This window comes from Theobroma cacao, chromosome 2, assembly GCF_053813885.1.
Source record: "Theobroma cacao isolate CCN51 chromosome 2, ASM5381388v1, whole genome shotgun sequence".
Taxonomy (NCBI): Eukaryota; Viridiplantae; Streptophyta; class Magnoliopsida; order Malvales; family Malvaceae; genus Theobroma; species Theobroma cacao.
The window spans coordinates 7,051,016-7,075,358 of NC_142640.1; the positions used below are offsets into that span (position 1 = coordinate 7,051,016).

General features: G+C 33.7%; 4 protein-coding genes across 5 annotated transcripts; 3 read left to right on the top strand and 1 right to left on the bottom strand.

The window, feature by feature from the left end:
- The first annotated feature begins 1,696 nt into the window (after positions 1-1,696).
- LOC18608258 (ABC transporter G family member 1-like) lies at positions 1,697-6,344 on the top strand. The gene is made up of 8 exons (XM_018116276.2): positions 1,697-2,094; positions 3,620-3,699; positions 3,896-4,366; positions 4,465-4,551; positions 4,706-4,831; positions 4,918-5,112; positions 5,266-5,352; positions 5,452-6,344. Exons 1-8 carry the CDS (start codon positions 1,803-1,805, stop codon positions 6,157-6,159), a joined length of 2,046 nt encoding a protein of 681 aa, XP_017971765.2. The 5' UTR covers positions 1,697-1,802; the 3' UTR covers positions 6,160-6,344.
- Positions 6,345-7,254: 910 nt separating this feature from the next.
- Positions 7,255-12,279, top strand: LOC18608259 (polyadenylate-binding protein 3-like). 2 transcript variants are annotated; one of them, XM_088803880.1, is made up of 6 exons: positions 7,255-7,455; positions 7,543-7,645; positions 8,158-8,228; positions 11,373-11,564; positions 11,738-11,859; positions 11,944-12,279. In XM_088803880.1, exons 1-6 carry the CDS (start codon positions 7,408-7,410, stop codon positions 11,975-11,977), a joined length of 570 nt encoding a protein of 189 aa, XP_088660006.1. In that variant the 5' UTR covers positions 7,255-7,407; the 3' UTR covers positions 11,978-12,279. The 2 variants fall into 2 exon arrangements, with proteins under 2 accessions (XP_088660006.1, XP_007042909.1); XM_007042847.3 differs by having other exon boundaries at positions 7,258-7,455; positions 11,993-12,279.
- Positions 12,280-13,303: 1,024 nt separating this feature from the next.
- On the top strand, positions 13,304-17,600 carry LOC18608260 (phospho-2-dehydro-3-deoxyheptonate aldolase 2, chloroplastic-like). Its single transcript, XM_007042849.3, has 5 exons — positions 13,304-14,076; positions 14,621-14,898; positions 16,008-16,284; positions 16,480-16,725; positions 17,052-17,600. Exons 1-5 carry the CDS (start codon positions 13,591-13,593, stop codon positions 17,310-17,312), a joined length of 1,548 nt encoding a protein of 515 aa, XP_007042911.3. The 5' UTR covers positions 13,304-13,590; the 3' UTR covers positions 17,313-17,600.
- Positions 17,601-18,634: 1,034 nt separating this feature from the next.
- EXL2 (EXORDIUM like 2) lies at positions 18,635-19,871 on the bottom strand. Its single transcript, XM_007042852.3, has one exon. The coding sequence runs from the start codon at positions 19,799-19,801 to the stop codon at positions 18,914-18,916; it is 888 nt and encodes a 295-aa protein (XP_007042914.2). The 5' UTR covers positions 19,802-19,871; the 3' UTR covers positions 18,635-18,913.
- Between the last annotated feature and the right edge of the window lie 4,472 nt (positions 19,872-24,343).

Sequence of the window (24,343 nt, forward strand, 5' to 3'; positions counted from 1 at the left end):
ATCCATTTAATAATTATTTTTATTATTAAAATAATAATTGACTATATTTAATTAAACTCAACTTAAGTCTACATCAAGAGTTAAATTGAGCTTTCTTGATAAAAAATATAAAGAATCCGAAATATATAATTAGTCGCAATATATACCACACATAAAATATATATATTATTTGACGTATGCTGTTATTATTATTATCTGACGTCATATTCGAATCTGGAACTATTTAACACATTTTTTAAAGTATGAAAAGCGACCCGATCAACCCTGATACGTAAACACTGCATTCTGAAGTTTTTTACGCCTCCACAAAATGCGGACTTTAATAATGTTTTTGATCGCCGCCCATGGTGTTGCTATCAGCCTCTGCTTGGAAAAATTGACATAGATAGGTCCCACCACGACAATATCTCGGGAAGCACGATTGTCCTTCATGACATGCGTTTTATCGTGCAACACGGGCCACTTATTTGTTGGTCCAGTGACACGAGTTAGGTTTCGTCCTACTGTTTCATTTATTGTTCACGCTTCAATCTTGGACTTGGGAGTCATCAACGTTGCCCTCTCTCTTGTAATAAATACAAACAAACTAAATTAGTGGCAAGGTTAGTCGGGGAATGATCATTTTATTTCTTTTTATTATTCTTTTATAATTTTGTTTGGTTAACGAAATAATCATTATCTGATCACAAAACTCGTCAATCTGACACTCTAACAATCATATCTACTATTAAAGATGCTCTTTTAATACAATGATTTAAGGATGAGCAAATATAAATCGAATCAAACCGAAATGAATTTGATTTTTTCGATTCGATTAGTTCGATTCTTTAGATAGTTCGGTTATTAGAATTAATTCGATTCAATTTCGATTAAAAAAAATTTTAATCGAACTAATCGAATTTAAGGGTATTATGAAAATTTTACATAAAAAATAAATCTTAAACTTAATCTTTTCTGTTCTTTAGTTTCTTTTTAATTATATAAGTATCTATCTTATTTATTATAATTTATTATTATTTTTTAATATTTTTATAGTATTGATTTATTAAAAAAATATAACATAAATAAATATATACAAACAAAAAAGATAAAAAATTTGTCAAGTTCGATTTTTGAAAACCGAACAGAACTAACTGAATTAGTTCGGTTTCGATTAGTTCGATTATTTGTATAATTCGATTCAGTTTCGTTATTTTTCAAATACGAGTTCAGTTAGTTTGGTTATTAAATATCCAAAACTGAACTAATCAAAATAATTGTTTGCACACCCCTAACAACACACAGAGAAAATAAAAGAAGAAAAAATGAAATTAAAAATATAAACTATATTAAAATTTTAATTATAAAGTGTTAATATTTTAAATAAATTATAACTTCTTAATATTTTAAAAATAAAAATAGAGATAAAATAAACTAAAATTAAAATAAATAATCATATGAAAGTTTTAATTAAAATTTATTAATTTTTTAGTAAATTATAAAAAATAAATATTTCAAATTAAAAATTAAAATAAAAAATATTTTTATGTTTTTATCTTTTTTATTATTCAAAATTATTTTTATCAATTAAATATTAAAATAATATCTGAATAATAATTTCATTCTATAAACTAAACTATATAATAATTTTTCTTACCTTATTTTTTCTCATAAAATAAATAATTATTCCATTCTCTCTATTTTGTTTCCCTAGTCGAACCTACTGGAAATGTTTATAAATATCTTTGGGTTGTCCTGAACACTAAGATGAAAGCCAAGACACCAAGATACTAAGTCCCTGTTCTCCACTCAGTTTCTTCATCATGGCTTCTTGTCATCATTCAGAGTCTCCGCAGGGTCGACCAGAAATCCAGGCTGCTTTCGGAGTAGAAACCATTAATCCAATGCCAGGGACTAACACAGGAGTAACTAACAGGTTTAGTGAGGATGGTGTTTCCTTGACTTGGGAGGATTTGTGGGTCACAGTTCCAGGTGGAAAAAATGGCAGCAGATCAATCCTCCAGGGCCTGACTGGCTATGCACGTCCTGGAGAGCTCCTGGCAATAATGGGTCCTTCGGGTTGTGGCAAGTCCTCTCTCCTTGATACCTTAGCAGGTAAGCTGTGCTCGTTCCATGTCAACAGCTAGCAAACTGTTATTGCCCCTACAAACCACTCAACTTAATCCAGTGCTTGTCGAATATATATATATATATATATATATATATATATATATATATATATATATACATACATACATATACATAAACACACATGATTTGACCACTGTGTTCACGGTAAAAAGTAATACCCAGTTGAATTAATTTTTTCATAACTCAAATTAATTTCAGTTAAGATTTAAAGCGGTTTAATGGAGAAAAGTGTGCTTTTGTCTTCTTAAATTTTTCTTTTTGTTTTTAAATAGTGCGTTTGTTTTGAAGTAAAAGCTTTTTTGAAAAATATTTTCAAGACATAATGACGTGTGAATCATTAAAATGAAATCTTAAAGAAAAAAGTTTTATGGATCAAGAGGTAAAACTTGTTGGCTCTGGAAAGTATTTTACGCCTTTGAGGAGCGTAAATAATTTCCATCACGCTAAAAAAAACTCTTACCCTAGAGCCTTAAATTCTTAACTTTGTCATCTCTAGCTTCTGACATAATTTGAATATTCACTTTTTCTGTGACCTAAAAACCTCAAAATGATATAGTTTGAATTATCCACTTTTTATTTCTTTCAAAATAACAAGATCTCAAAATAATATTTTTTTTTATTTTTTTCAAAATAATAAGGCACTTAAATGTTTGGGATAAATATTTTTTAAAAGATGATTTAAATAACGAAAAATATTTAATTTTTTAATAAAATATTTTATACAGAAAATATTTTCTCTCAATAATTTATTTTTCGGTTACTAAACATATCCTTAATATATATATATACTTTTAAAACATAACAAATGTCCACACGTACTATATATTAATTTGCATTGGTAAAGATAAAATATCTTTAACAATTATTGCATGACAATTAATCAATGGTAAAATGGACCTCTATTTTCAATTACAATAACTAATTATGAGGAAATTTACTGCAGAAGGAAATTTCTTCAAACTTGTTTTTCTTGTTTGGTTACGTTAGAGACTTAGAACTGTGGAAAGTATGGCTGAAGGAAAACTTTTCAGAAGTGTATCAAACTTGAATTATTTGTCATTAAAAAAAAAAGAAATTATTTGAAATAACTAAAAATATCATTTTTTTTCTTTAAAAATTTTGTCAAATTTAGTTTATCAACTTCATGTTGCTGTGTTTTTACATAAAGCTCTAATATAGAGTTTCAGCTTTTACTTCCTACATAACAACTTTGTTTTGTTCTTAACTTTAGCCTAAATACTTTCTAAGTATGATAGAAATTAAAAATTAGTTTTTCAAAATCCTATTGAACTTGTTAAATTTCCACCATATATATCTACCCAAAAGAATGAATTAAATATAGCACAAAAAAATCATATATAGAAATTAAGTAAATAAATGCACAATCTGGTATGTTGGCCTGATGCAAAAATTTAAACTTTCTAATTTAAGATGACAAAGGTTTTAATTTGTTGGCTCATGTACATAACTGGATCGGTGTTCATCGCAGGGAGACTAGGTCCCAACACAAGGCAAGCAGGAGATATTCTTATCAATGGACGTAAACAGGCCTTGGCTTATGGAACATCGGTATGAGGAAAACTATTCAAGATAATTATACAGAAATAAAAAATCATTTAATTTTCAGTGTTATAAGTTGTAGCTCTATAATATATTTTTCCTTTGATATATAGTTTGTATAATCTTCAAAAATTAAACACAATCGAATCTATGATTTTGGTTTCAAGCATTCCCTTTTCATGCAATACAATTACTACCATCACAGGCATATGTAACCCAAGACGATTCGTTGATTACTACGTTGACTGTAAGAGAAGCTGTCTATTACTCAGCTCAGCTCCAATTGCCAGACACAATATCCATGTCAGAGAAGAAAGAGAGAGCAGAAATGACAATCACAGAAATGGGATTGAAAGACGCTATGAATACTCGGATAGGTGGGTGGGGAGCTAAAGGACTGAGTGGTGGCCAAAAGAGGAGAGTTAGCATTTGCATTGAAATCCTGACGCGACCAAAACTTCTGTTCCTGGATGAGCCTACTAGTGGGCTTGACAGTGCAGCTTCATATTATGTGATGAGCAGAATTGCAAGCCTGAATCAGAAAGACGGAATCAGAAGAACAATAATTGCATCCATCCATCAGCCTAGCAGTGAAGTCTTTCAGCTATTCCACAATCTTTACCTTCTATCTGCAGGCAAAACAGTGTATTTTGGTCCTGTTTCAGCAGCAAATGAAGTATGGTTTGCCTTCTCATTTCCCTTTCTTCATTACTAAAAATTTATATGTAGAAATGGCAAAAGAAACTAATCTCTCTTCTTTTCAACATAATGTAGTTTTTTGCTTTAACTGGATTCCCCTGCCCAAATCTCCAAAACCCATCCGATCACTTCCTCAAAACCATAAATAAGGATTTTGAAAAGGTATGACGTTCTCAAAACTACTTTACAAATATTCTCAGTGGTAAATTACATATCCTGCATGATGTATTGAAGATTATACTGACTTGCCTGTAAGTTAGTAAAGTCTACTCGTTGCTGATTAATACTAAACATTGCTTTGTTCTCTTTTCACCAGGATATCGAGCAAGGTTTTGCTAATGGAATTCCCGCAGAGGAAGTTATTAACATTCTTGTAAAGTCATATAAATCTTCTGATGTGTACCAGACAGTTCAGAGAGAAGTAGCTCAGATTTGTAAACAGGTTAGTTAGCAACAGTGCATTGTTCTCTGCACATCTAAAACACATTTTCAGAAAGGCATTAATGGCTGTGCTGTTGTGGGTTTCAGGATGCTAGAGCATTGGAGAAGAATGAAAGCCATGCTGGCTTCTTCACCCAGTGTCATGTCCTTACTAAAAGATCTTTTATTAACATGTATCGCGATTTAGGCTACTATTGGTTGCGTCTAGGTGTCTATATTGCATTGGCTGTAGTGCTTGCCACTGTGTTTAGCCACATTGGGATGAGCTATGGGTCGATTCAGGTCAGTGAAAGAAACACACACACACACACACATATATATATATATATATACTTAATTCATATTTGACAAAAGTGGAGACCCATTTGACTTCAACATTGCAAATCAAAATGACATGTAAAGCTAAATAAGTTGTAACGATTTTGAATTTTTCAGGCAAGAGATTCACTGATTATGTTTGTAGCTTCATTTCTAACTTTCATGGCTATTGGTGGATTCCCTTCTTTTGTCGAGGAAATGAAGGTTCGTATAAGTGTTGATCAACACTATAATTGATATAATCACGTTTTGATTGACTGAATTTTTTGACTGATTAATACGTATACGTCTGCCTTCATTCAGGTATTTGAACGAGAAAGACTAAATGGGCACTATGGTGTCACTGCCTTTGTCATTGGGAACACATTGTCTGCTCTGCCGTTCTTGGCTCTGGTTGCACTTATACCAGGCTCAATTACTTATTTTCTCCCTGGACTTCACAAAGGATATGAAAACTTCTTGTTCTTTGTACTCACATTATTTGCTTGCATGATGTTGGTTGAGAGCCTAATGATGATTGTTGCGAGTATGGTACCCAATTATCTGATGGGTATCATAGCGGGTGCTGGAATACAAGGCTTGATGATATTGGTTGGCGGATTCTTCCGTTTACCCGCTGATCTTCCCAAGCCAATTTTGAAGTATCCCCTGTACTACATTGCTTTCCACAAGTATGCTTACCAGGGATTGTTCAAGAATGAATTCGAAGGGTTGACATTTCCTATTTCTCAAGCTGGAGGGCCACCCAGCTTAACAGGGGAAGAAATTCTGAAGATGACATGGAATGTGGAAATGGCATACTCTAAGTGGGTTGATCTTGCTATTTTGTTAGCAATGGTTGTTCTCTATCGATTTTTGTTCCTGATCATCATCAAGGCAACAGAGAAGGTTAAACCAATGATTGCTAAATTGAAGTCAGCGGCTCTCAAGGAAAGAGAGCAAGTCATGGTAAATCCATCTGCGACACCTCTTTATGAGGAGAACATGCAGCCTGTAACTGTAAAGTCGTAGCTAGCTAGTTTCAATTGAAAATCTGTTATTATCATGAGTGTAAAAGAGAACTCCTTGTTTAAAGGGATTGGAGTATTTTATATATTAGTACCTCCTCCTCCCATTATTGTAAATGGTTTATCTCGTGCAGGTAGCTTGAGATGTAAAATATTGGAGCTATCAAGAATAAAATTATTTATCATAAAGCCAGAGCCAACCTTATGGCAAATGTTAATGACCATATCCTAACATATGCCTGGACTCTGGAGATAGTTTGTAGGCTGTAGCAGTAATAATCTTATTCCGACAATTTTCATTTTGAGAACTAAATAAAATCTGTCTAATTACGACATGGATTTGGCAACTGGACAAGTTCCATAGTCAAGTAATGATTATCCAACATAAGGCGTCAGAATCATAGAAAACCAGAAAAAGACAGAAAAGGAGAGATGGGGGCATTTGCAAGTTGCACCAAGGATGAATGTTGGGGGAAGGAAAATGCTGAAATGAGGAGCCAAGAATTTTGCAGAGAAATCCTCAAAAAGACCACAGCATTTGCCTTTTTGATGAATCAAAGACAAAAGATTTGGTTTGAGAGCTTATATCAATGAGCCTGTTGAAGGAGACATTCTTCTGAAAGGTTAAAAGAACGTCTCCTGGATACATGTAAAAAGGGCAACACAGCATATTTTTAGTGCTGCATTCCCAAACCTGGACCATTTCTGATGGCAATATATCTAATATTATATTGCAAACCAGGATTGCAACTACAAACAACTCCAACCAACTACAATGAATTCATAATCTAATTATTAAACACTTGAAATCTCTAATTGCAACTAACCTCTCCTTTATTCTTTATCAAGTAGAAATAACAAATACGGGAAAAAAAAAGATATATTGGATACTAATTCCAATGAATATGAGTCCTAATTATCATCTCCTTCTTGTTAGTATTTAAAATAAAAATAAAATAAAGTATTTATCACTGCCCTTTTTTTCTGTAAAAATTCTCTCTTTCCTATTCTCTTAACCTTTTTTTATTATTAATAAATAGGATAATTAAAAATAAAATATAATTATCTGACGTGGCAAGAATAAAGGTGAAATGTAAAAATCAGGAGGGAATGAAATGCAACCCCTAGTAACACCGTAAAAGAAGAAAAGAAAAACATTAGAAGAAAGTACGTTAGCTACTACAGCCTGCTTTCTTTGGATCCGTAATTTATTTTAATTCTTCAATCAATTCAATTGAAAAAAAGAGAGAGGATGGAAGGAGACGATGTAAACATGGCAGCTGCCGAATCCACTGAAACTGTAATTTTCCAGTTTTTTTTTTTATTTTTTTTGTTAAGGCTTTTCCTATTTGATTTTCAGTAGGATCATGAAACCCTAATTTTGCAGGACCTGGATGACATGAAAAGAAGGTTAAAAGAGATGGAGGAAGAAGCCGCTGCTCTTCGTGAGATGCAAGCGAAGGTCGAGAAGGAGATGGGTTCCGTACAAGGTTTTTTCGGTTTTTTTTTTTCGCATTTTTCTTGGTCGAATGTTCTCATTGTTTTTCTCCTTGTTGTATGATTTTAGGGTTTTTTTTTTTGGGTTGTTATTTGGTTGAATAAAATCATTTGATTGATCGAAGCATTTTGGTTTTTCTCGCGGATTCTTGCTTTTGGGTTATAATGTGTGACATCTACCTAAATGATTGCAAAAACTATCAGACAATCCTTTCATTTGGTTTATTTCTGTTTTAGATACTGATAAAAATTTCGAATTCAAAGCAAATCCCTTTGCGGTTTTGAAAGTTCTCGTGCTAAATTTCAAAATGGCATTGTTTTATCCAATGATTAGCTGGAATGTTGATTCCAGTGTGTATCTGTATCATGCAAGATGATTACGTTCTATTATCTTCTTTGGTTTTATTTGCAGTTGTATGCTCTTCTTCTTCTTCTTTTTTTGTTGGATATAATTGAAGACAAGAGTATTAAGAGTCATTATCAATGTTTGTTTCTATGCAATTAGATCCTGCTGCTGCAGCTACATCTCAGGCAAATCGAGAGGAAGTAGATTCCCGGTCAGTCTTTGTGGGCAATGTGAGGCCTCTTTCCCTTGCTATTGGTTGCCTTTCTATATTTCTCCAAAAAAAAAATTGTTAATATTGTTTGATTTTTTTTTTTAATTTTCATTTTGGGGAGTTGATAGGGCAAGTTTGACTGTAATGCTGCAATATGATCCATTTAACCATTCTTCATGGTGGCAAAGAGTTTCTTTGTTGATTTTGTTGCTGTAGGTTGGTTGAAGAAATTAGCATGTCATTTAGCTCTCTGTGTAGCTTATGGCTACTTATTGATATATATTTCTCAGTGATGAAGGTGAATATATGCATTTGCATCATTAGAGGCGAGTTTCATGCGTATAGCTATATTAGCCTTGGAAGGGGGTTAAATAATTTGTCTTTGTAGTAGTAGGAAACTGATCAGGTTGAAACTTGTCATATGAGGTGCTCTAGGTATGATCAAATTTTATGAATAATAAAATTATTTAGATATCTCTTGCAAGTTTTTATTCGAATTAATTAAGCCAGGATAATAAACAGTGCTGGCATTCAAAACCAAATTTCACAGTTGAAATTAAAATCTAGTTCTAATTCAAACCAAGTCAACTAGTGATCCAGCTTCACCAGTACAACAGCTGGATACACTGGATTGAAGGCCACTCCCAGCAGCATCTTATTGGAAAATATTGGTGTCTCGATGAGTGATATTAGTACAGGACGCGCACCACATGCATGGAAGGCTGCATTTTCCTGACATGTTGGTTTGGAGTGGGAAAAACAAAAAATATATATTATTTTGAAAGTTACAACAAGTATTGAATGCGAGTTTGTTAGTTATTTAAAGTTCACTGTACCAGCAATCTTTCCATTATCAACTTTGCTTCTGTTTTCATAGTTGTTTTGACCACTTTAAACATTAAATATTTGATGTTTCAGATAGGTTCTGGTACAAGATCTATTTTATGGAAGGAAAATGTGGATGTAGAAAAATTAAGACATTGAGGAAAATAAATGTTAAGATGTTATCTTTTCTATAAGATAACAGTTAAGTTGTCATGCAAAGTTTTCTTGTGAAATTGGTATTTGGACTCTACTCAATTTCTTCTCTTTCTTGTAGAAGAAATTAATTGATTTTTTTTCTTTAATTGTGGTTTTCCAACTGGGTTTGCCCTAGCTTGATCACATATGGGTTGACCTACCCATAAGCATTGACCTTCGTTTGTGACTTAGTGGACTGGGATTTATTACTTTCACGTGCTGTCCTCCTTACATTTATCAAGTTAATCCACTTCTAGGTTTGGGTTTAGCAACTATTGTAGGAGTGAGTGTATTGAAATCTGAAATTCAAGGATTTAGTAAAATTCTGCTAACTAGGAGGGCCAGAATGTGGCAACCTGACTACATTCTATTCATGGCAATTTAACTCATGTTGGATAGATCAATAGATTTAATTTGATAGATGTGCATAAATGTTTTAGTTTAGCATACCTTCTTTTCTCTTTTCACCCCTCATATAGAAATTCTGCAACTTGCCATCTTGTTTCACTAAGTGAGCATTTCCTGCATTATTTTTTAATGTAAAGCTTGCGCATTTAGTATGTGGAGGATGTTTTCAGTTTAGAATCCTTTGTTGACGTTACTTTTTACTACAATCGCAGGTGAAGCTCATTCTTCAAGTTTTCTGATTTAATAGTTCATGGATTGGGTGAAAATAGCTTGACATAAATATTCTTGAGCTGCATTTCAAAAAAAAATATATATTCTTGAGCTAGAAAAACATACAGGCCATACCATATCAATTGGATTGGAGAGATAATAAAAATGTGAGTGTTAAAATGTTTTAGTCAAAATTTTCAAGGAAATAAACCTTCGAGTAAAAAGGGAAAAAAATCTGAAGGGGGCAAACAAGAGAAAAAAATTAAAAAAGAAATGCCAGTAAAAGCAATAATTTTGCAAAAAACTTCAAATTGGCATTACGTGAAATAGCAGGAAAGAACAACATTTAGGTATTACCTTTGTAAAAAAATGTTGTGTTGGTTTAACTTGATTACTTGGCCGGGATGGATGGAGAAACAAATTTTGATTCAAGATTCCTGAAAATCGCTCTCAAATCAGTTGAAAGAATGTGCTTTGAAGAGTAAAGACTAGCAGTGGGTATTTGCTGTTTTATTTGCAAATCAGAGTGCTGCTTTTGCTGGTGGTCAATGCTCGAGGAATTTCTAGGTGTCTTACTTCTTATGGTGAGGGGTCTTTGATCTCTTTTTATTTCATAACTTTGGACAAATAGGGATCGCTGAATTTTTTCCAGTAATCATTACTTTGTTGTCTTAACATTACCCCCCCCCCCCCCCCCCCCACCCCCCCCCCCCAGAAAAAAAAACCAGCAAAAGAAAAAGAAAAGAAAAGAAAATAGAGAGTGAAGGTTTTGCTTTTCTGCCTTCTTCCAGTCCTTTACTGTTAAAAGCTAGCTTTCTAGAGCTGTCTCTGGCATCACATTAGTTTATTCTAGGATGCAATTATAATTACTATAATCTACCTATATTTACTCAGGTTATTGTAATTAGACCATTAATCAATGTCTTGGCTGTGTCTGTCAATAATTTCTTTTCTCTGTGACCTGTTACTTGAAATGATTCTTATTTAAGGAGCCTTACTTATTATAAGCACTGTTAATCTGCTGAGCTTCTGATTGGTTTATCACAGTTGTATATATAATGCGTCATTTATCGTGAGACCCTATTAGTCTTTTATGCGTCTTTCATTTCTGTTGTTTGGCCATATTTACATATGTAGAATTGAGAGTTATGAAGTGGCCAAAGCGTGTGGTTTGCACGTTTCATTGTGGGCCAAAAGAAGTATCACTGGATTCTCCAAATTTGAAGTAGATCAAGGACATAAATGCTAATTGCTGGAGAAGATTTTAACCTTTTGCTTCTTTAGTTTGGCTCTTTAATTAGAACCATGTGAGCGTACTGGCCATTTGAACTAAGACCTGGTCTTCATTCAGGCTGGTCTCACCTTTCTTAACAAGGTGATTAGTAAGTAGATGGGCTCTGCACAAATGACCTTGTTTGCTGTTTGTCTCTGTTTTGTTATAACAATGACTGCCACTTGTTTCTGTTTTTTTCTCTAAATCCTGTTGTGCATTATTTAGTATTTATTAAACATTCTGAGACTGCAGGTGGATTATTCATGTACACCTGAAGAAGTTCAACAGCATTTCCAGTCTTGTGGGACTGTAAATAGGGTTACTATTCGTACTGACAAGTATGGCCAGCCAAAGGGTTATGCTTATGTGGAGTTCCTTGAAGCTGAGGCTGTTCAAGAGGCTCTTGTTCTGAATGAATCCGAACTACATGGCAGGCAATTGAAGGTAAAAGGAAATGCAATTCCTTTTCTTTTTCCTCTTTTTCTTTTAGGAGAAGAAAACATTGTGGCAGCTTTTCATTCACCATGAAAAATAGCAAATAGACTTGGGTTTTCTATTTTGAAACTTCCATTTCTTAAACTATATAAATGCGATGTGCTCTCTTGGTATCTATGTAGGTTACTGCTAAGCGGACCAATATACCTGGGATGAAACAATATCGTCCACGTCGGTCCAACCCTTTTATGCGACCTAGGGGTCCATTTATGGCTCCATATTTCTTTGCTCCTTATGGATATGGGTATGTCTTGCTGCTGCGGTTTTCTCATGTTGACTTGGGATTACCTTGTCATATCTCAATAAATTATTTTATTCCTGTTTTCAGTTTTTGCAACCTCAACAAAGGATGTAAAGCTTGATTGTGTGTATTGCAGGAAGGTTCCAAGGTTGAGAATGGCAACACGTTACAGCCCCTACTTTTAAATGCATGGACCATACTAGTAGTTCCAAATACCTTTTGTATCTGCTTCGCTGGAGTTATATTTTTGGAAGGATTATGAGGGGTTTGTTTCTTTTTCCATTAATTTGGTTGATGTGCCAAAACTATGCAAGAATTGTGGTCTAGCTTTCTTGGTGAACTATGCAACTCTGTTCCTTGGACTGCCATGTTGCTTCACCTAAATTAATGTTTTTCAATTATGCTGAGCTGCTCTTTCTGCCATGTGATTTTTTTTTTCTTAATAATTTTTTTATTGGTACTTGGTTTCTTAAGAATTTAATTATCAGCAGTCTATTGGGCGTTAAAAACCAGAAGTAAATTTAAAAATTTGGATAAATATGTGCATCTGCAACACCTTGAGAGGAGTCAGATGTTAACACATCAACACCGGGAGTAGGCATTGCCGGCTGCTATGCTTCGAGTCTGGTTGTTTGATTCAAGGACCGTCTTTTGCTTTGCCATTTATGCATGTTGGGCTTGAAGAACTAAATTATTAGGGTAAAAAAATTCACCATTCTAAGTTTTAATAAAAAATATAATTAGGTTTATTAGTTTTTGAAATAAATATTTTATTTTAAAAAAATATGTTCAGTTGAACATATAAGTTTAATCGTTAATCAATTATTGATATTTTTATTAGTTTGATCACGTGATAATATTGAAATGATAATTTTATTATTATTAATTTTAAAAATTATTATTTTATATTTTTATTAATTTTTTATTATTACTATATTTTTTTGAAAAAAGAAAAGAGCACCGATGCTCCCATAGCTTTTTTTTATATTTTTTAAAAAAATAATAATAATTTTTTAATTTAATAAAAAAGATATTTTAGTTCTTTTATAATTTTTGTTAATATTATTTACGATTTTGAGGTGGAATATCTATTTGAAAAATTAATAAATCCGTTTAAAATTTTAATTAAAATTTAAGAATATAAAAGTATTTTACCTAAATTATTAAGACCATTAAAAACAATTGATTTTTTTATTTTCCATTTAGTACTTTGTTAGGTTTATTTTCTTATCATTATTATTATGAATTGGGTCAACTACATTGTTGGCCTGTCAATCCCCCCAAATTCTATATCTTGCTCTGCATAGGAATTCCCTTATCAAGCTAAAACTTACCTAAAACGTTAATTGAAAATGGCTCATTTATCCAATTTTCTTCCTTAATAATAAAAAAACATATTTTAACGTTACAAGCATCAAATTGAGAGGAGATAATGGTTGTAACTCAGGAATGAACCGAACGAAACCAATGATATCCAGTGGACAGGCAGACACGGTTCTAAGTTGTAACTCATTCCAGGGGAAATCAGGTTGTCCGAGGTCAGTTACAGAAAATCGTTTTTGGGCAGTAAAATCCTAGCAAGCAAAGGAAAAGTATCATTCATTGTATCAGGCGCTCACTGTCTTCTCTTTATTCTTAATATAATATATATCTCTATATATATCGCCGTCTTCTCGTTCTGTATCTCTATTCTCTCCCTCTTTTGACTCTCTGGAAAAACGTGAGACCTAAGACATGGCTCTGACATCCCCATCTCTGCTCTCCTCCAAATCTCCTCTTCTCCCCCGCCACCATTATTATTGCCACTCTCTCCTCCCCGCCAAACTCAAACCCATCACAGCCATCCATTCCGCCGACCCAGCCAAGTCAACCATATCAACGGCGGCCTCGACCACCTCCCCATCAATCCCCATTAAATGGAGCCTTGACAGCTGGAAGTCCAAGAAGGCTCTCCAGCTTCCTGAATACCCGGATCAAAACGACCTCGTCTCTGTCCTCCAGACGCTGTCTTCGTTCCCTCCAATCGTGTTTGCTGGGGAGGCAAGGAGCCTTGAAGAGAAGCTTGGACAGGCTGCTTTTGGCAATGCTTTCCTGCTACAAGGTGGTGACTGTGCGGAGAGCTTCAAGGAGTTCAATGCTAATAACATTCGTGACACTTTCAGGGTCCTTCTCCAGATGGGTGTCGTCCTCATGTTTGGTGGCCAAATGCCTGTTATCAAGGTCCCTGCTTTTTCTTTGTTTCTCTTAGTTGGCTGTTTGGTGTTTTACTTTTTATTTTATTTTATTTTATGTTAGAATTGAGGTTGTGTTGGAAATCCTATCCTTTCATCAAGGATTTGTTATTGATTTGTATTGGTAGTTTGAATTTTATAGGTTGTCCTGTTTGTGTTGAGGTTTTTCATGATTTGACGAAGAATTGAAGTTGTGGGGGAGATTGTTTTGGTGGGTAAATGGCTGCTCTAATCAAGATATTTCTGATACTCTTGTTGATGGTTACGAGTAAGGTACTTGGTGACAAAGAGAGATTTTGTGGGTGGCGGAATTAGAATTATGGTAATCATCGGAAGCGGGGAGAAGACAGGGATGTTGTTGTGGACTCCTCCAAAATATTACTGGAACCTTTTATTATGCAGTTGAATAGATTTCTCAATTAGTTGATATTTGAGTTCTTTAAAGATGATATGCCTTGCTATTTGCCAATGCAAATTATTATTTACAATGGCAGTGAGATAATCTATCTAAGTTTGTGGTTATGATTGTTTAGGTGGGAAGAATGGCAGGTCAGTTTGCAAAGCCAAGATCAGATCCCTTCGAGGAGAAGAATGGGGTGAAGCTCCCAAGCTATAGAGGTGACAATATAAATGGTGATTCTTTTGATGAGAAAGCGAGGGTTCCAGATCCCCATAGGATGATCAGGGCCTATTGCCAATCCGTGGCAACTTTGAACCTTTTGCGGGCATTTGCTACTGGAGGGTATGCAGCCATGCAGAGAGTCTCACAATGGAATCTAGACTTTACAGAGAACAGTGAGCAGGGGGACAGGTGTTTTTATTTGCCTGAACTAAACCTTTTGTTTTATGCATCAAGAAGTTGGTCTATATGATGAATTGTTTGGCTTTTCCCCCTCTATCTATTTTGATTGTTATGAGTTTTTAACTAAAATGATGTGGTGTTTATTGAATCAGTTTTTGCAGTTTTATTGCACATCTAGGACACTTAAACTAATATTTGCCATAACTCATAACTACTCTTCCATCAACCCATTTCATCATTCCTAGAGGTGTGGCATCAGATACTGAAAGATTCCTCATTGTCTGTGATAGTGGTTCTTTTCATACTCAAGGAGAAGATCCATGGTCTTGAAGTTACTATTACAAGCTCACAAGTTGTGTTAGTATGATTCAGCAATTACATTACACAATTTTATGTAAACAACATTGCTGGGTGAATTACTCTATTGCCTTCTATTTCAAACATATACCTGGATGGTGAAAATATATTGATGTCATTACCGATTAATATCCATTGTTCAAGGTACATTTGATAGATGAAACCAACATTTGAGCAGGGTAACAAAGTTTGATTGTTAATATTCAAGAAGACTTTAAATGGCACTGAAATAAGTTGCTTTGCTAATTGATTTCTCTTGCATTACTAATGTTTTGTCAATTTCACTTTATAGCCTATTATATCTCAAGCCAAAATTAGAGGTTCAAATTCTAGGAGACTACCAAGCAAAAACTAAGCTAGCCATCACTGCAGTGTTTCACATTAATGACACAAATTTATTCCCATAAATTAGCTTGATTGAAGTTCAGTTTCTGCATTAGGTCCAATACCTGACAGAATGGCATTTCCTTTCTTTTTATTTATTACCTTTAGGTGATTTTCTCTTTAATTCTTCTTAAGATTTGAAATGATGAGTATATTAGAAGGGAAACGCTTTTGTTTTTTATTTTTCTGGGTTTTTTTTAGGGTTAATGTTTGTTTTATATGTGATGTTGCATCATTATCTGGGTGGAAAGTATTTTGCCTAAATATCTAGGAACCATTTGCTTGAAATTGCTGAACGCTTGCACTAGCTATCTTTTTAGAGACTTTTGGTATTTTTAATGTTGAATGAACATGTTTTTTTCGGTGTGCCTGAGCAGGTACCGTGAACTGGCTCACCGAGTTGATGAGGCTATGGGGTTCATGGCTGCTGCTGGACTCACAGTTGGTCACCCTATCATGACAACTACAGAGTTTTGGACGTCTCATGAGTGCTTGCTCCTGCCTTATGAGCAGGCACTCACTAGGGAGGATTCAACCTCTGGGCTTTACTATGACTGCTCTGCTCACATGCTTTGGGTTGGGGAGCGCACCCGCCAGCTTGATGGTGCTCATGTTGAATTTTTAAGGGGAGTTGCTAATCCTCTGGGCATAAAGGTACCTTCCCTTGTTGTTCTCTTTCAGTTAAGTACACTAAAGTTTTTTTACAACGTATACTTAGTCTGGAATGAGATTAAAGCATTCAATAGATCATTGAGTACCTTTTTTTTTCTTTTGTAAAGCAGTTAATGTTGTTGGTGATTAACTTTGAATTTCGAGACAAAATGACTAAATGATAGAATTGTGATGCAGGTTAGTGATAAGATGGATCCTAATGAGCTAGTTAGGCTCATTGAAATTCTAAATCCTCAGAACAAGCCTGGTAGGATAACTGTCATTGTAAGGATGGGAGCTGAGAACATGAGAGTGAAACTTCCCCATTTGATCAGGGCTGTCCGCAGAGCTGGGCAGATTGTAACTTGGGTTAGCGACCCCATGCATGGGAACACTACTAAAGCTCCTTGTGGACTGAAAACTCGTTCCTTTGATGCAATTAGGGTATGGCTGCTATCATTTTTTATGGACTTATTTACAGTAGCTATTTCCATGTTGCTCAAGATTTCAAAACAAAACAATCCTACTTGGATAGTTATAGCGTGTCAGCTTTTGTCAAATCTGCCATCCTTATACAGAAGTGTTTGAGATAAGTACCAGTTCAATATCATAAGTTTAACCTAAAAGAAATATGTGAAGTGATTCTCGAAGGAAGCCGTTTGAAATATATAACTATTGGAACTCCAACTATTCACGAGTAATTTATGAAATCTTTCTTGATTTTTTAATTCCTATTATAATGACTGTGGTAATAATTTATGTTTTGTTAGGCTGAGGTGAGAGCATTCTTTGATGTGCATGATCAAGAAGGTAGCTATCCTGGAGGAGTTCATTTAGAGATGACAGGGCAGAATGTGACAGAATGCGTTGGAGGCTCAAGAACTATAACCTATAATGATCTGAGTTCACGCTATCACACCCATTGTGATCCAAGGCTTAATGCTTCTCAATCTCTAGAGCTTGCCTTCATTATTGGAGAGCGGCTAAGAAAAAGAAGGCTTGCATCACGGCACCCTCTGGCCTCCAATTGATAGTATATTTTGTGGTGGTTTCCTTATTAGTTTGCCTAGAGATAAAGTTAAATTGAGGGAAGAGGTTTTGAGGCTAATCTATGCATGAGGATTACAGCTAGTGATAGTATGGTTTAAGTAAGTTACATTGTTGCTCTAATAGTATTTTGAAGCTTTGTTTCAGAATTTGTTTGAGGAACAGGTAATGGTATGATTGTGGGATATGTAAATGGTATTTCTCCGTGTAAAATTGCTGCTTACAAGTCTGTAGAATATGTACATGCTTAAATTGCAATTATGTTTCTAGTCGACTTGGGTGCATTTGATGTGGGTTTGTATAATTGAAATGTGTGACAATTTTCTGGGGGTTAGAGCCTGGTAGAATGGGTGTTTGATTTGAAGAGGAGGAATGATGTTACATTAATTCCATAATGTTCATTTATCATTACTAAAGTATAGAAAAGAAAAAATTGATTCTCCCTTGCAAAAGCATGCTTCTTTGTAAGAGCATTAATAGATAGAAAAAGATAAGAAAAAACCTGAGGGGATCCCTTCCAGTAACCGCATGTAATGGAGAAGACATGGTGCACGAGAACTGTTTGATTGCTCTGCCTCTGACCTTATGATCTCAATTATTATTATTTTATTATGATTGAAATTGACGATAGTGTGGTCCTCCTTCACTGCCCATGAAATCCGTAAAATGTGGAAAGCGACTAGTAATGGTTTAATTATTAGGAGTAACTTTGAACTTTTATCGTCTCACACAATTCACAAGAATCACTCCTACTAGGCTACTACTCCCCTCCTCTCCTAGGTGCAATGACGAGAGCCAGAATATCAAGTTCCACTGGATCTTTCCACAACCCCATGACTGCCCATCAATTTCCCACACCTCACACTGAAAGCACCCTTTTTTCCTCGTGAAACACAAAAGCACCAGTAGCAGTAGTACAAGACCAGAGGTGTTGACAGCTCCCTCCCGGGAGCTGGGCTTGGGTTTTCCTGTTCCCTTGTGGCAATTACGAAATAGGGTGACATCAATCGCTCTCTCATTTCCTCATTGCTACAACTTAGGTGGTGCTAAAATTGTTTAATCCTGCTCATTAGAACATGGACACAAGTTCCCACATATTAAAACATTTAGACAGGTTTTTTCTCACTTTTAAAACGTTCAGGCAAATGGGAAATGGAACCTCTGAATTATGTCATCATGGTCTCCCAGGCCCCCAGCATCTTTCTCATCATTCACCCACAAACAAACAAAAATCCCCCCATTGGGCCCCCCCTCCTCTTTAACCGTGAGCTTATCGTCACAGTAAACAAACAAGTAAGAACAAAAATAACCCAACAAGTAAAATTTACTTTTCACTTCTTTAACATATATTTCTATTGCTTCTCATTATTATCTCACATTCACATTTCCCTCCCCCCATCATTTTGATTTTCTTTTTTCATACCAAACTAGAATTTACACGTCACGCAAAACGACAACAACCTAAGGTCCCTACCTCCCCCCTCCCCCCTCCCCCCTCCGCCCATACACCATTCTCAAATATCTACATATCAATGCCACGATTACAATCATCGCTCCTCATCACTGATTTCCGCCACGTGCCCCATCACACAATCGTCTTGCAGGTTGATGTCTGTGGATCCCACATGGCAGGCAACAAGTATTTCCTTCCGTTAATCCCGTTTGCATTGTAGCTCGCCCCGGTACTCTTCTCCACCAGGAGATTACCTGGGTATCCCGGATACGAACCCGACCCGAATATCCCCGTGCAAGCTGAAACCGCTTCTAACGGTGCGTTTGCTGGCCCCTGGAAATACCCGTTATTAAAGGGATTGGTAACTGTGTTAGCCAGGAGGGTTGCCAAGTTAATGATCATTCCGTCAACTCCAACGTCTCCGTTGGGGGCAACTAAAGGTGGAGTTTGGGGACCGTAAATAGGCTGGTGAAACGGCCAGGCGCATTGACCAGGACACTGAGTCTCGGAGTTCCCAACCCAGATATAGGTTCCACGAATCGGGCCTCGGCCAACCCGCGTTGACCCGTGAGTCCCGCACCTCATGCAAAAGCCTTCCACGGAGACGTCTTTGGCCGTTAGAATGATGTTAATGGTATTGACGCCATTAAATTTGCTGGCCAAGGCTGGTAAATGAGGGTTTTTAAGGATTTTACCGAGTGGGTAATTTTCGAGGAGTATTTGTTTGCCTACACCTAAGTTGGATGCACCTCCCTTGTATTTCTCAGTTGTTTTCCACCACGATGATGAGGAAGGCAGTGTGGTCTTGTCGGTACTCAAAGAGTTGACAAAATCGACGATTATGGACCGTTGGATGGGAGTAAACTTCCCGTACCAGATAAAATTAACGGTGATTTTACCTTTTAGGAGTGGACCGTTATGGTACTTTAAAACGAGAGGTTGCTCTTGAACTAACTCGGAGGATGAAAGGTGGATGAAACAGAAGAGTAAGAAAGTGGCAAGGCAGTAAATAGAAGCCATGTGCAAGGGTAGAGGGGAAAGATTTAGTTACGAGAAAGCTGCTTGCTGAGAAAGATTGAGAGCGAAGAAGAGGAGTGAGGAAGGTATTTATAGCGGGTGCTTGAGACGGGGAGACAGCTGTATAAGCATAGGTGTCAATGTCAAGGCGAGCCACGTGGAGAGTGAGGATTGGGGTTCAAATGTGAAGAGGAGTTTGGCCAGGCTGTAAGGAGTTTGAAAGGGTGACGTGGTGATCTAAAGAGGGTAACGAGGGAGACTAGAGAGGCTTTTGCGTGTGCTTCCCGAAGGTGGCATTGGAGTTTTTTTCTTTAGTACTGAGTTTTTTAGAGCGGGTTGAGGCCGCAGGTATTGATGGTAGTGAGTAATGAAGCATTGAGCTTGTTTGATATTTACAACAAACCACCCCAAGAAATGATTCAATGCATCACACCACACCCGTTCCTACCCTACGCACTCAACTCTCATCGTTTTATTACGTCATTGTTTGATGACATTTTCAATTGAAACTGGGGAGACAAGGCTTTCTCCCGTCAATTCAGTGCCCTTTCTTCCTTTTTCTTGAGCCGGGGGGTGAACCAAGGGATTGAATGGCGTTTTGCAATAGTGGTTTCTTTTCGAATGCAGCAAAGAACAATTTATCTAGGTGGTCCCACCGATCATATTCAGAGAAGATCAGCACCATCGATTACTAACACTGATGCCGTGTGATGATAGTTTTACTTGGAGTCCTTAATCTTATCTCCTGAGGCGTGGGACCACAAACACTGCAGGAGGTGGAGGAGGCGGCCTATCCACTTCAAAATTTGAACAATCTTAAAAATCGGGCAGAGGAGCTAAGGTGTGCCCGTGGTGAACAGTAGCTACAGTACATCATAAATCCCACAGTGTCAGATAGTGGACCCCCCGTTAGAGTAGATGAATGATGACATAAGCTAAAGGTTTAGGTGCAGACTTCCATAAGAGTGGTGTTTCGGTATTTTAGGAATTTTAGTTTTATTTAATTTAGTTCTATTCCTATAGCCACCTAATGCTGCGGTCCCGATGCATCAACCTGTGAACTAGTTGGGGCCCCGCCCCGCAGTTTTAAGTGAAAAACATTAGTTTTAAGGTATTCTCATGTATTTGACTCGATTATATAAAATTAAAATATTTTGTAATCGAATTTAGATAAAATTTGGTAATAATTTCATTAGTTTTATCGAGTTTGAATATTATTTTTTGAGCATCTAATATTCGAATTTAATTATTTTTTAAAAAATTTTATAAAATAAAAAATAAACTTATATTATTAATTAAATTAATTTATAAATTTATAATTATTAATTAAATTAATTTATAAATTTATAATTATTAATTAATTGATAATAATATTTTAATATATATTTTTTATATATTGTGTTAATTTATAGAGATTATAATTACTATTATATATATACTTTTAGTATATATATTTTAAACATATAAACATATTTATTTTTTATTTTATGTTTATGTTATAAAAAATTATAACTTATAAAATTATTAATTATAATATATGTTTTCATTTTTATAAATTTATAAAATATATATTTAAAAAGAAATTGTGAGATTATAATAGTTTTGGAATCAACTTATTTTTTAAATTTCATGTAATTAATAATAAACTCATATAATTAATTAAACTTGTAATATTATTTAAGTTGTTCTTTAGATATTTGTTTTTAGTTATTTAAGTTGATATTTGAGATTTTTTTAATTATTTAAATTTAAATTTTATTGCTTGTGTGCTTTTATAAATTTAATTATTAATGAATTATATGGAATGTGGATAAAAATATTATTATAGATAAATACGGATACAGATTCAGATTTTGATAATTAGGTACCCATTGAGAGCATTTTAATAATTTTTTTACATAGTCGGGTATTTAAATGAATTCGGGTAATTATTAAATAGTGATGATGTATTAAGGTTCATGTTAGGGTAATAAATTCAAAAAATATTCATGTAATTATAAGGTTTAGGTATTTCATTTGCTAATCAAGTTTAAGTTTGGATACCTCAAAATTAACAGGTGCCTTACTCGTTGACATCCCTAAATAACATCACTTTAGTAATTTTTCATCAGATGTTATATTTTTTTAGGAGCTATATGTTTTGTATTTATTATTTTGATAACATTTTAATATAAAAAAATTTACAAATTTGATTATCAATCACGTTATATCATTACAGAATTAATACTATAACTAAATTCGTTGTAACTTGCTTTAAAAGAAACATTGGTTATTATTAAAACACCTAGTTGCAATCAGTGATAAATCTAGAATTTTGTATGAAGGGTGGCTAAAAATTAATCATACAAGCTCATAGATCAAGTCAATGGTTCGATTTGGAATAAAAATCAATCACTTTTGAAATAAAAGTAAATTATAATATAAAATTTCATTAAAATTTAATCACTTTTGAAATAAAATTTAATTATAGCATAAAATTTTATTAATAATTTAAATATAAGTTTTCAAATTCACCAATTTAAAGAAACATAAAATAGAAAAAAATTAATATTACATTAGGCATTGTAAGTTGTGCTCAACCTACTTTCATGTTTTCAAATTCATAAATGATTACACAAGAATAAAAAGGTTTAGTATATGTATAAAGGAGAAAAAAGAAAAAAGAAAGAACAAAAAAAAAGAAAAAAAGAAGAAGAGAATTTAGTATACTTATAAAGGAGAAAAAAAAAAGATAAAAAGAGAAAAAAAGAAAAGAAAAAAAGAGTTTAGTATACTTATAGCATAATATATAAAAAACCTTTACACTATTTAGGAAAATTAAAATAAGTTTTTATACTTTTATTACGTTTAATTAAGTGTTTATACTTTTATTTTGAACTAAATAATTTTTTTTATTTTAAGTCAAATAAAACTAATGATTGATTTAGTCAAAATTTTATTTATAATTTTATGTCACGTGATGTTGACGTGGTATGATAACAAATCATAATTAATGATGATGATATAACATATTGACATATCATAATTGATAATTACATGACATATTAATTTATTATAATAATATAATCATGTGATATTTTTTACTATCACATCAATGTCATGCCAGTATTATGTGGATATAAAATAATAAATGTATTTTGACTAATGATAATTAGTCAATCATTAATTATAAGAGTTTATTTGACTTAAAATAAAAGTAAAGAGATATGTTTGAACGTAATAAAATAATAAAAACTTATTCGAATATTTTTAAATAATTTAAGAGTTTATTTGAGTATTATATCTATCCTTATAACAGAAAAAAAAAGAAAATAAGAATTCTAAAATTTAGACAAAGAAAGAATTAACATTTGAAAGTTAATTTAAATTTCTTACCACTTCTCCAAACTAACTTATTTGCTTTTGTGTAGGGGTGGTAAAGCTATATATTATGAAATTTATACACATAAAAAAAAATTAAATTGAGAAGTTACGACCCTCTGCCCTTAGTTGTATATATGATGACTATCCATTTTGACTAAGATTTCAAGCAAGTTATTTTAAATTCAAATTTAAATGACAATATTAGCAAGTGTTTCAAATATATTAAAAATTTTTATGTATATGAAAACCTTTTAAAATTAAGTTATAAATTATAGAATAAAAAATAAAAAATCCTTTGTATCAAATTAATTTTTTATTTTTTAAAATAATATAAAATTTGAAGTATGAGGTATTTTATGTTTCACTTTATAATATTTACTTTTGAAGTAATATAAAAATTAAAAGACCTCACATAAAATTAATATTTAGATGAAGAATAATATTGAAGAAGGTTTTTTCATATTTTAAAAAATAAATATTTATTTTTGAAACATAAAAAAAAGAAACATTCAATTTAGAATTAAAAAAAGAATTTTTTATCTCGTAAATTTTAATATTTTTGATATTCGAACTTGATACTTTGACTTTAAAGTAGTAATTATCAGATAGTTTAATACAAAAATATACTTGACCTTTTTGTATATTTAATTATAGGAAAATAGGTGAAGGCAGCTAGCACGCATGAGGAAAAGGAAGCACAAAGTGGGATTGGTGCCCGTTGGTCCACTGTCTCGAAACAAGGGACGAAAAGTTGGGCTAACCCAACCCCACCTTTTATTATTTTTTTCAACATATTCATTTTTACTTGTTCATCAAGCTTTTCCAGAACGAAGACCCAAAAGAAACACTTTTTATGCTTTTTGGTAATGAAACTCCCAAAAGGACGGTGGCGGACTTGGTCAGAGTCCCAGTTCACCACATTTGACTCATTTTCACATTCGGTTTCAAAAAAAAAAAAAGGTTTATATGTTTTTGTGTCAATGATGACAATGTTCTTGTCTATCTAGTTTAAGCTTAAGCGTTACATCCATGTCTTCAATTCAATAGCATTTACTTGTGATTTTGAAACTTAGTTTCACGTAAAATTGCTAACTGATCAATTTGATTTCTCTTTATACGATAAACTAGTAATAAAAGCTATGCTTCATTGTTTTGTTTGCAAAACAAATATTGTTAAACTAC